Source organism: Pantherophis guttatus, chromosome 7, assembly GCF_059756535.1.
Source record: "Pantherophis guttatus breed Tessera chromosome 7, ASM5975653v1, whole genome shotgun sequence".
NCBI lineage: Eukaryota > Metazoa > Chordata > Lepidosauria > Squamata > Colubridae > Pantherophis > Pantherophis guttatus.
Window position 1 is genome coordinate 43,712,702 of NC_142069.1, and position 12,765 is coordinate 43,725,466.

Here is a 12,765-nt window from a genome sequence, read left to right on the forward strand (position 1 = left end):
TGACATTTTTTTTTTTTTTTTGCATTAGCCTTTTCAGCCACAGGATTTAGAAAAATACATTTATAACATCTGGCATTTTGTGAATGCTGAGACAGAGAAATATGGGTAATGTATTTCTAAAGACCAATTACTTCATTGGTTCCAGATGGCCTTTGTTTAAATGGCAGAAATAATTCTGAAGACATTTCATCTGTAAACAAGGTGACTGTTTCTTAGATACACTTAAACCCCAGCTCTCTGCCTTGCTTGTCAATGTTGTAACAACTGCCAGCTGTTATGTGGCAACTGCCAAAACAAGTTGTGCCACTTAGGGATGTTTGTAGAAAAAAAAACAATTAAAAGAAATCTTTTTGAAACATAAAATTATCTGAAAGATTCTTTGATCTCTTCTTGAGGGAAGGTGTTTTGGTTTTTTTTGCAAAACATGCAGATGGAGTTTCCACTGCACTTAGGGCACCATTTCTCACATGATTACTTAACAGAGATTTGTCGTGAAGGAAGAGGGCTTTTGAAACAGTAATACCTGATCTTGGATTTCTTGAGAGATCTAAAAGAGTTTTAGACCTCTCAGCCTTCTCTGCTTCTTATAACTGCTGCTTGTTGATCTGATGCCACATTAGAATGTACATTATTAATGGGATCAAGAAATGTGAAAATCCAGATTTTTTTTAAAAAAAGTAAAAACTGTGACGGAAAATGCTCTCCAAGCATATGCATTTTATTTTATTTTTATTTTGAAATATTCTTGTTTTGTTCTGAATTTTCTCTTCACAGTTAAAACTAAGTCTTTTGACAGTGGAATGGGATAAGAAAGTATAAGTTCAAGGCTAAAGTACACTAAGATCAATGACATTAAATACTTTTTGGTTCTTCTTTAAGTACAAATTTCATTCCAGAAATCCAATTCATATCCAACAATACCATGTTTGCAAACACAACTCTTTTTTTCCCCTTTGGGCCTAAAAGATACTAGTTATTTTGCTGGATACATTCATAGTAAGCTTACATGGTAAGATAAGCTTCAAAGGTCAGTTTTAACTCTTAATTTGCATTCTTAACTGTAAAACGTCTTACCAATGGTTATATCAGAAGAACTGTGGGTTTCTAAGAAGCTGTTGAGATGATGCCATATCTTGGGAATCCAGTCAATAATTTTGATGAGATCATTATTGCGGGTATTCTTCTCCAGCTCTGCTTCAATCAGTTTCCTTCTCAAATATCTGGATAACAGCCCTTTAACAGGCTCTGTGTGATTAGCACACAGCACCCATCTAAACACAAAACAATAAAATAATGGAATCCAAATGTAAAGGTTGCAGTCATCCAATGAAGTCTTATAGTTGACCCAAACAAAAATGTGCTTGTTAAAACCTATTGTTAACCTACAGCAACCTACAGTTTCCATGAGCTGATGTGACAGCCACCATCATAAATTGCTAAAAATGAAATATTTGATCACTGCATTTAAGATGCAGTGCATCTTAAAGATATTTGCTGCATTTAAGATATACATAGTCTTTTATAAGGCCAAAAAAAATCTTCTTTGTTTACAGACCATTTCTCTCGGTGCCTGAAGTTAGCAATTAATCACTGAAGATGGATAATGACTGTATGTCCTGTTTGTGAACTTGCCTTTGGCATTTGGCTAGCTGTTATCAGTAAATAGACTTTGAGCTAGATTATTTTCTGTCACAGGATTACATTTATATCTCTAGCTAATAATACATTGTTTCTTTTCAACTGTATGTCTTGAGGCCAATGATGAAGAAAATTGCTATTAGAACTTAATATATTTAGTCTTTTCTGCTATCTTATGACAAAAGCCAAATTGCACATTACTTTTGCAATGGTAACAGAAACAATCTTAAATGTGGTGATATTATATTTTCATTCCATTTGACTCATTAAAAAAAAAAGACTTATATGCTTTCTGATTTTATATAACCAAATGTGCAACAATTATGAACTTATTAAAACTAAAAAACTTTAGCCTGAACTTGAGTCATATGATAGAAATGAAAGAGAAATAATCTTTACCTGAAGTTTTGATGCAGTTCTAGATTAGGTGATGATGAAACTCCCTGGTTCATTGTTCCAATAATATAGGGACTTAAAACAAACAAACATGGATTTAAAAAACTATCCAGGAAAATTGAATAAGAAGAAAATATTAACAAAAAAACATAAAAGCAGCATTAAAATCAGCAAGGATAACCACAAAAGAAAGAAAAAAATAAAAAATAAAACATTACTCCGATAATTTCTGAATATATAAAAGGAAGAGCTTATGAAGTAATCATAATGCCAAAGTAAACTGACATTTAAGAAAACTAATTTTAACATTGTTTTAATATAAAATAATGTATATTTATATTTCAGAAAAGCCCTTTTGAATGCACTTATGCTAGGTCTCAAATGTTTGCTTAAATGTATTCTTGAACTAAGCTGTAGATACCATTAGAGGAAGTGTCAGATATTAAACTGAAGCTCTTTCATGTGTGTGCTCTCTCTCTCTCTCTCTCTCTCTCTCTCTCTCTCTCTCTCTCTCTCTCTCTCTGTGTGTGTGTGTGTGTGTGTGTGTGTGTGTGTGCCCCTTCAGATCAGATTTTGAACTTCTGGCAATTGCCTGGCATAGTCTCTTCAGCTTTTTGGGCAAGGTTTTTTAAAAAGCTCTTGGGGCTAAGAGAGACCGACTGACCCTATGTCACCCAGCTGGCTTTCGAGACTAGAATTCCACCTTAGTTTACACTAGTTTCTAGTCCAGTGCCTTAACTACTAGACCAAACTGGCTCTCAGTTTAACTTTGACACTTATTAATTTTTGTTTCTTTCAAGATTAGCATAGCTTTCTATAAATTCTTCAGCTGGGTGATTTTTTTAAAGTTTATTTCAATGATTCTGTAGGTATGATATGAAATTATTACTTTATTGAGAAAGATGAAATATTTACTCAAAGCAATTTATCCATTTTGTAATAAAATATTCTTACTTAAGCATGGGGCTATATGTAAAAATGTATAAATGTATAAATAAGTAGAATTTTACTAAGTCTGCTTATTAATAAACTTTTCACTTTTCCAGATTAATACAATACATTATATATTCATTAGTACAATTCTTGGCTAAAATAGCATATTTTATGCACACAAAGAATAACAAAAATTACATATCTGTTCATAGGAACCTATTTATGAAAACTCAATGCACAGATTCATGCAGTTTCCTTTTTTCTTAAAATCACAAAGGGATATGTATGTTATAAAGACTAGACTTATTACTAAAACATGCAAGACTGATCTAAAGCAACTGCAGACTACTATGTGCAATTCTGTTGAAATTGATATGATAAAATGTTTATTTCTACTTTATGTTTTGGATTTAAACTGGTTTTGTAACATCACCAATTTTTAGGAGTGGAAGGCTGGAGGAGCAAAAATACATTTAATGTAAAATAAAAGACTATTCAGCTGCATTAAAATATGAAATCAAAATATTTCTCAAACCTCATTGGGTCTATTCATAAATTCATCTCATATTCTTCCACTCCCTATTTTCAACGTAGCCCCTTGTATATGAACTGTATAAATGCAACTTCCTGCATTTATAAACAGGTCATAAGAACCTGGAATTCTGAAAGCTTCAATTCAATATCTTTGAAGATTGCCAGATTGGGAGAGGCTGCATAGTACCAATGACTAAAGAATCAACCTACCATTTGTTATATTTACAGTTAAGGAAACCATTGAAGATGTCACTCAAAGAACCAACATGGTGCAGGTTGTCAAGAATTATTACCACAGGAAGGTCAGGACTACTATTATCAGCATTGCACTGTTCAGCCAAATTAACAAGATATTGTTGAACATCCTTCAAAAAAGGGAGAAGAATGTAATAAGACAGGTATATTTTCTATTGCCAACTTCACATTTATGTATCATTGTTAAAACTAAGTGTCATGAAATTATTTTGGCAGTCTCAAGCAAAGCAGTTTTTCCTAAGCATCTTCTTTATCCAAAGCTTATATTTACAATATATTGTTGAATGCATACAATAGATTTGTACTAATCTGATTTCCTTGGTTTCACAAATTTAATAAAATAGGAGCTTTTATTTGATTTTATTCAAATGCAGGAAGGTTATTTCATGTGATCATAAGGTTTTTCCGAATGGATAGAAGAATCTATATACCTAAGCTGCATATTTATTCCATTATTTCAAGAATTCTAATCTGATCTTTCTTTTTTCTTTTTTCTTTTTTCTTTTTTTTTCTTTCTTTCTTTCTTCTTCTTTCTTTCTTCTTCTTTCTTTCTTTCTCTTTCTCTCTCTCTTTCTTTATCTCTATTTTTCTTTTTGTGTGTCTTGGTCTTTCTTTTCTCCTTCCTTCCCTCTCTCTCTCCCTCCCTCCTTCCTTCCTTTCTTTCTTTCCACACTTTTTTGTTTATACACTATTTGGTAGTGTATAAACTTGGTAGCACCTGGTAGCACCTCACAGCATTTAAATATACAAAATAGAAAACCAGTATTACTTAGAATCAAAATTAAAGTCAGAATCATTAAAATAAAAATTCAACTAAAACTGACAGTTTGCAACAAAGATTTTATCCTTCAGTCTTTTGGAAAGAACATTTTTTAGTTTTGGGCATACCAAGTGAGTTTATGGATATGAGGGATCTTCAAGCTTTTTCTTCTAATTTGAATAATCAGGCAAGTTGCTATGAGGGGGAATGGAGCTCTCAAGTAATCAATACCTAATCCAATGTAATCTAATTAATCTAATCTAATATTTTAAAGGTCAATCGGGAGCTGTAGGCAACTGGAAAGAAATTCAGTACAGGCATAATATGATTCCTGCACAGTACTTGCAATAATTAGCAACCTAGCTGCTAAATTTTTCAACAACTACAATTTCTGGATACTTTTCAAGGATCACCCCAAATAGAAATGAAGATAACTTGCTAAACCTATTTGATTTAGGTTTCTGAAGAATTAACAATACCATATTATATATAGACATTAAACAACATATGGAAGAAGTGTAGCTCTGGGTTGTTATTTAAACTTTTTAATCTCCTACAATCTAAATCAAGGCAACTACTATATCTGAAAATCTGAGATTACAATTGGATCATAAATTACCAAGTGAGGTAAATTACATTTTAGGAGAATGTGCCTCTTTTTAAAGTAAATCCTCAACTTCTTGAGTTCTTCATTCACTCATCATAAGCAATTTTGTCTTATAGTTTATTCACCCTCATCCAGTCTACTGCAGTATCTCAGGCAGATAACTGCTATATCTTAATCCAATGTGAGAAAGATATACAACTGACTCCAATACCTTACTCCAAATCCCTATAAAAATTTATTTCAGTAGTTTTCAATAATTTTTAGTATATATATATGTGTGTGTGTGTGTGTGTGTGTGTGTGTGTGTATGTGTAGGTCTTTGGTTATTCGGGTTTTCTCCCGCGTAAAACTGGAGGTTTCTTGGCAACGTTTCGACGAAGTCTCATTCGTCATCTTCAGGCTGGTGTTCTCGGCTTCGTGCTTCTAGGAGCAATGTGTGTGAAACAGCTGCGATGACGAATGAGACTTCGTCGAAACGTTGCCAAGAAACCTCCAGTTTTACGCGGGAGAAAACCCGAATAACCAAAGACCTACATACAAACACCCGCGAAAACCTCAGAAAACATATATATATATATATATTAAAAAAAACAGAACCTTGTAAAAACTCCATATATAACTATTAAATAATTGATTATAAACTCCAGACTTCACTAAACTGGCAAGAATAGCCAATACCTCAGATTATAGCCTAAGGATCTAAATGGATTTTGATAGACTTGAACAATGAGCCATATCCAACAAAATGAAATTTTATGTAGAGAAAAGTAAGGTAAAAACAAAATATACAAGACAGGGTAGGTGAAACCTGGCTCAAAAGCAGTAACTGTGAGAGGGACTTAAATATGAGCCAGCAGTGTGCGGCAACAGCCAAAAAAGGTAATGTAATCCTTGGTTGTATAAACAGAGGATAGATCATGTGAAGCATTAGTATCACTTTATAAAACCTTAGTAAGAGCACATCTGGAATACCTATAATGATTTAACCAGTTTTGGTTAAATCATTATAAAAAAGATATTGAGACTTTGGAGTGCAGAGAAAAGCAACTAAGATGATTAAGGCCTGGAGACTAAAACATATGAAGAATGGTTGCAGGAATTGGATATGGTTAGTCTAGAGAAAAGAAGAACTAGGGATAACATGATAGCAGTGTTCCAATATTTAAGGGGCTGCCACAAAGAAGAGGGGGTGAACTTATTTTCCAAAGCACCAGAAGGCAAGACAAGAAGCAATGGATGGAAACTAATCAAGGAGAGAAGCAATCTAGAACTAAAGAGAAACTTCCTAACAGTGAAAACAACCAGTGGAATGGCTTGCCTTCAGAAGTTGTGGCTGTTCTATCACTGGAAGCTTTTAAGAAGAGACTGAGCAGCTACTTGTCTGAAATGGTATGGGGTCCCCTGCTTGAGCAGGGGGTTGGATTAGAAGATCTCCAAGGATTAGAAGACCTTCCAACTCTATTATTCTGTATTTTCCAAGATTAGTTGGGACATATGATGATTACAAGGACAATGCATTCCTTATGTGACCCAGATAGTACTATGTCTAACCATATAAAAAGTCAAATATAAACCAACTGGATCACATCTTGTTGTAAAGCATAAGCGTGGATACTCAAGAAAGCAGCAGCAGCAAAGATGTATCATATCCCTATTTTGTGTTAGGTGTATCAAACCAACAACATGTCAGATAAGAAGGACAAAATTAGCACAAAATGGCAAAATGAATACAAATATACTGTGGCAAATCATTAAAGATATGAATATATGAAAGTAGCAAGTAAAATGTCAGTTATTATCCAGTAAAAATATTTTAAAATTCAGTTATTACCTAATTCTAATATAAAGAATGAAACATGCTATTCTTTAATATGTATAACATTGATGGCTCTTTTTCTGAGATCTTACCTTGCTTGATTTGTGATCAACAGTAAAAGTAATAATGGCATCTTCCATTTTTTTCCGGCCAGATTTAGTTATCAGATATTCAGCAAGCTTGTTGGCTAAATAGGTCTTTCCAGTGCCACTAGGTCCTGATAGGATAATCCTGTGATGTTCCATCAGTAAATTAAAGTAGCGTTGACTAATTGGTTTAGGAATTAATGTATCAAACACAAAGCTATCCAAACTATTTTCTTCTACTCCTGTCAACAAAAACAAAACAAAAAACAAGAAGTAAAACAGGGAAAAAAATTCCTATTGATTATGTTGTTTTGGAGAAAGTATGGAATCATTTAGAGAAATAATTTTTCATACTTTTTTAAAAAAGTCAATTCATTGAATATTAATGTAGCAACGTGATTAGATAAGTACTTGCAATCAAAGCAAATGTGAAGTGAAAACTAGGTGAGGCAGCAAGGCATATCTGAAATGTCTGAGACACTTAAAAAGGTCAAACTGATTACAGCATGAGTTAGCAGATCAGAAATATCGCTGTAAATCACAGACAGTTCCTTTGAAGCCCCCCCCCATGTCTACATAGTTGAAATCACTACACTGTCTACATGGTTGAAATATTTAATTCAGAATCCTAATTCCTCATTCTTTAACATTTATTTATTCTGTTTATAAATTTGTCTTCATTTAAAAATAATAATACAAATATTACTATGCACATATGAGATTCTCACAATTAATTTAACATTAATAAGAAATTTTAGATGCTACCAAAAAAAAGGTGATGCTAAAGTAGGAACCATCAGTGGTGAAGTGGTTGAGATGATAAGACCTATGTTTGAAATGTAAAGGATGTATCAGCTCAGTCTCATATTACGTGGTTATATCCAGTCCACTAACGGCAAACATATTTGCCTGTGGTTGTCCCAAATATACCTTTGGACTGGTCAATGTTATTTTTATTTGAATTTCCTAAATCAGTATATGGATTCTAAGATTCTGTCCTTTACAATATAATTCTTAGGTCACAAGAAAGTATTATAAATGAAATGTCTATTTTCGTTTGAATAGCTAAGTAATAATGAATTGTAGACTAAAATTCATTCTATGTTTATGTATGTATATTTAGTCACTGATGAAGCTAGAATGCATTTATGAACCAACCTAAATTTATGAAACTGACATAAATTACAGTTATCACATTTACTACTGGAAAACTAATTGGTGGAAATCATGTGTAGAAGAAAATGGGCATTATCTGTTCCAGACTTGTTTTAAAAAGCAGCCATTTCAACTACGGTATACCAGGGCAGATATACCAGGTTGTTTAATATTTAAACTATTCTAATCTGTACCAGGTCATTTAATACTTATAGTCTGTTATTCCTAACAGACTATACCTTCAAACTGGTATCCAACAATTGTATTACTTTATTTTAAATTATTACTTTTATTTTTACCTGACTTTTATGCAACTTAAAAGTGCAATTGATCATGTAGTTATAATTTTTTCTATTCTTTTGGACAGTATATTATGGAAACAACATTACAGAGTATGCAGAAGAAAAAGGGAATAAATTAAAGGTGTGTTTTACCTTTAAGATTCACTGTGATTATGTTATTATCTCCAACCAGATATCCACAAGGTAGCAATTCAGGTACTTCTTGGTTATGGGCTCTAATTATATCACCTACGCAATAATTAGCTATACAATCTGAGCTCAAACCAAGGCTCGTAGCTGGATCTACTCGGAAAACATATTCCTAAAATAATAAAAAACAACAACAAATGAAAACATTCATAGTTAATAGTATCAATGAATGAATTATCAATCTACTGGTTCATATGCCATTCTCATTACCACAACTTGTAGATCAAGAATATACATTAAGCTTAAATGGGAATGTCAAAAAACAATAACTCAAAAATGTCTAGTATTTCTTGTTGGATTTTATAAGACATAATTATAATTGTTTTGATTTCTATCTTGTCAGCTACCTAGATTGTGGGCAGTTTATAATAATAAAACACAAGTATTTAAAAAACATCATCATAAAAACTAAAAACTAGAGAAAACCAGAAACTTCAATCTTCTTCACTCTTGAAGAAAAAAATAGTTCTGGGCATTTGGCCAGTTTATCACATGTGCAAATGAAGCTCAATTTACTCCAGCTGCATTTAGGTAGTTCTATGAAAGGAACAAGTTTTAATCTAGAGCAGGGGTGTCAAACGTCCGGTGTCATGTTGTCATCATGTGACTTATTGTAACTTTTTTCCCCTTCGCTAAAACAGGGGTGGACATGGCCAGTGTGTGATGCATCCGACCCGCAGCCCACGAATTTGACACCCCTGATCTAGAGCATGGCCTTGGATAACATCCCAATCAAAGAACTACCAACTCAGACAAATTAATTAACAGTAAACAATCAAATCAAGGAACCACCAAGACCACTCCCACCAACACTGATAGGGCAAGCCACTTGCATATAAAATGAGAGCAAACCCCATTCCCTTCTATCACTGATGATGTTTCCTAGTTTGGAAATGAACTATCTGCAAGAAAACAACCAAACTCAGAGACACCTAGGACCCCCACAAACACCAATCTCACGGACCCTAATCAGCCTAAGATGTGAAATCAATTTATTTAACTCATTGTGGGGAATGTCCTGGCTCCTCATATATGTTTTCCTTTATTTACAGGTAAACTAGCCTATAAACTGGTTGCAGATATAGGACTAACATATTTGGTTTGTTAAAAACCTGGCCCACAAGTAGAGTTTTCTGAGTCTTTTTGCTGCCATCTCATAATCATTTGGATTTTTGCAGCTGGGATATGGTAACTCCAAATCTGTCACAAAATCTGCTTGATGCTCATTGTATTAAACTTGCAAAATCTTACCTTAAAAAGTCGTCTAATTACACCGTCTAATACATCCCATTTTGTTTTACCACTGACCCTGATAGAACCTATCAAATATGCCTGTATTCTTTGGTCCTATGAAGAGAGGAGATAAATGATGTAAGAAAGAAGTCATTTCAATACTGATAAATTATTTTGTCAAGCTTCTCTGAGTGTTTTTCTGCAGAGAAAAATAGTATTTTTATGTTACAGATATACCAAATATGTTGCAGATTTATATTAAAATATTTATTGATAGCAATAGCAATAACACTTATATACTTAGACTTATATATTGCTTCACAGTGCTTTACAGTTTTCTCTAAACAATTTACAGAGTCAGCATATTGCCCCCAACAATCTGGGTCCTTATTTTACCGACCTCTGAAGGATGGAATACTCAAGTCAACCTTGAGCCAATGAGACTTGAACTGCCAAATTGCTGGCAATTGGCAGTCAATAGAAATAGCTACATTCTAACCACAGCTCTTCTGATACAATTATGAATGTCCACATTTCTATAAATCACACATAATTATACCAAAATGCCAATAAATGTCAATGATGCCAATGTAAGTACAGCATGAGAAAAATAAATTCTTGCAATATTATTTGTTGCGGTCTAAACTGAATAAACTGCTGATTAGAACAGAAAAGCCTTTATAGCAACAGTAGCATTTATAGAAAGATAATTAAGATAATCGTATGGCAATAAAAGTTGGAAGCCAGAATAATACCTTTGATCGACCGTAGCCCTTGTTTATTGTGACAATGATCTTAACGTTCTGGCCTTCTTTATGGAGAGTTCCATCTGCAACATCTTCCAGTAAAATATCTAAGCAAGTAAACAATAAATAAATAATCTTTAAAAATAAAGTTAAATTTGTGTGAATATAGTCTGTAAAAGGCTATGATTATAATTGTCTCTGAATTTTTTTGTTTGTTTGTTTGCTTGCAAAAGCAAAATGAATATATATTTTGAATATATGGATTCTGTGAGTTGGAGTCAGATGCCAACTCAGGATGTCAGAATGTAATATGTGTAAAGAAACATATCCAATTCTACCTGAGTACTTATCTACTTAACGAGGATCATAAATGGACTGAAAGCCATTTCCCTGTGTGACTGATTGTTCAAACTGGTTACAGTGTTAAGATACTAATCAGCATGTTGCATCCATTTGCAGAGTTGCATTGAGTGCCAAGACAAAAATAATCAACATTTCAATGGTACTCTCATATGGCTGAGAGTAGAAAATAAGAAAAAAAAAAGTGAAGAATTTTGTTAAACAGATACTACATCGCTGAAGAAAGATGAGAATCACCTGCAAGATGAAATCAATAATACAAATAAAATTCATCAATTAGTATTTAGCAAGGATGAATCAAATGAAAATACAGTCATATATAGTTTCAGTTTGGTATGGAGCATAGTAAAGCAAGATCATTTTTCAAGTATGACAAAAAGGTTACAATATTCTTGAATAAAAATGACTCTGAATCAGTTATCCATTTGTTTTAGGCAAAAAAAATGTTTGGCCTTATTTTTGGTTGCCTATTTTGCATGATGTCAAATATTTGAATCCTTAACATTTGTATTTTTGAAACATCCATCCTTTTAGAAAAATCCTGCTTTGCCAGTGGGCTTGGTTCCGGCTGGCAAAGCAGCGGCTGGGAGGCTTCTTGCACTGAAAAAAAGAGGTGGCAGCTGCAGGCATCTTGTGACAAGGGAGGCAAGATGCTGGCTGGCAGGAACTCCAGCGGCGATGGCTCAGTTCTGGCTTGCCAAGGGACGAAGAAGCAGGCGGTCGTGGGGGAGGAAAAAGGGAGATTGAGTAAGGGCTCGGGACTCTGAAGGAGGGGAAATGGGGCAACATATCATGCTTAAGGGAGAGCGGGCAGCTAGTGGGAGAAGGCTCCAGGGTCTTGGGGAATGGGTGATGTTAAGGAAAAATATGGTATTAATTCAATTTTTTTTCCTACCGAGTTCTGTGGGCATGGCTTGGTGGGGATAGAGTGGATGTGGCCAACTAGATGTCTCTCACAGCAAGGTGCTGCTCCTCAGTCACATGACCTGCCCACCAAGCCATGCCCACAGAACTGGTGGGGAAAAATTTGAATACCACCATTGATAGACAAACATAGATAACACATATATAAGAAAAAAATTATAAATGCACATTTAATTATTCCATTTCTATATACAGTATTTTGCTGTATATGTATTGTATACACATAGATTTATAGTTTCCCTCATAGAAAACCTCCTCAAGTGAAAACAGGAAACATCCAGCCAATACTACTATTGCTATTACTACATTCAATACAATAGAAAGAATCAACAACAATATAGTATTTCAATTTTCCTTAATACAACATAGGATTATTTCATTTTATATTAATTTTCAAAGTTGTAAACCTCATTTACATAATGAGCACCTTTCCAAATTTAATTACATTTCTCTGTACTTTGACAATAAAATTATATTTGGCAAGAAGTCTGTAAGTGTGGGGTAATGTGTGAGGAGAAAGAAAGAGAAGTGTTCCTTGATGCAAGAATATTTCTTAAGAGAATAAAGCTTTTACTTACCAGATGTAACTGAATCTGTGATGTTCAAATTATTCAGAGAGAGACCTAGAGATTGTCGCGAAGAGGAAGAAGATGTGCTGCTTGAGGATTCTGAACATGGCCTGATAGGTTTGCTAGTGTTTCCAGTCTCAGCCTTCAAACGATCATTTTCAGCTTTCAAAATCTCAATTTCATTCTAACATATAAAATACAAGTAAGAAACAATTAAATAAATGAAGCAGAGATTTCTAATCTTTCTGGTATAATATGGATA

General features: G+C 33.6%; 1 protein-coding gene across 4 annotated transcripts in view; it reads right to left on the reverse strand.

Moving 5' to 3' along the window:
• The window catches only part of NAV3 (neuron navigator 3), a 218,772-nt gene that overhangs the window by 8,370 nt on the left and 197,637 nt on the right, over positions 1-12,765 (reverse strand). For all 4 annotated transcript variants that reach the window (XM_034402974.2, XM_034402973.2, XM_087874078.1 and 1 more), the window contains 8 exons: positions 12,513-12,687; positions 10,660-10,757; positions 9,923-10,018; positions 8,615-8,783; positions 7,032-7,267; positions 3,712-3,866; positions 2,038-2,109; positions 1,075-1,271 (listed from right to left, as the gene is read on the reverse strand). In XM_034402974.2, coding sequence (XP_034258865.2) covers positions 1,075-1,271; positions 2,038-2,109; positions 3,712-3,866; positions 7,032-7,267; positions 8,615-8,783; positions 9,923-10,018; positions 10,660-10,757; positions 12,513-12,687 — 1,198 coding nt within the window. The remainder of the gene's footprint in view (positions 1-1,074; positions 1,272-2,037; positions 2,110-3,711; positions 3,867-7,031; positions 7,268-8,614; positions 8,784-9,922; positions 10,019-10,659; positions 10,758-12,512; positions 12,688-12,765) is intronic.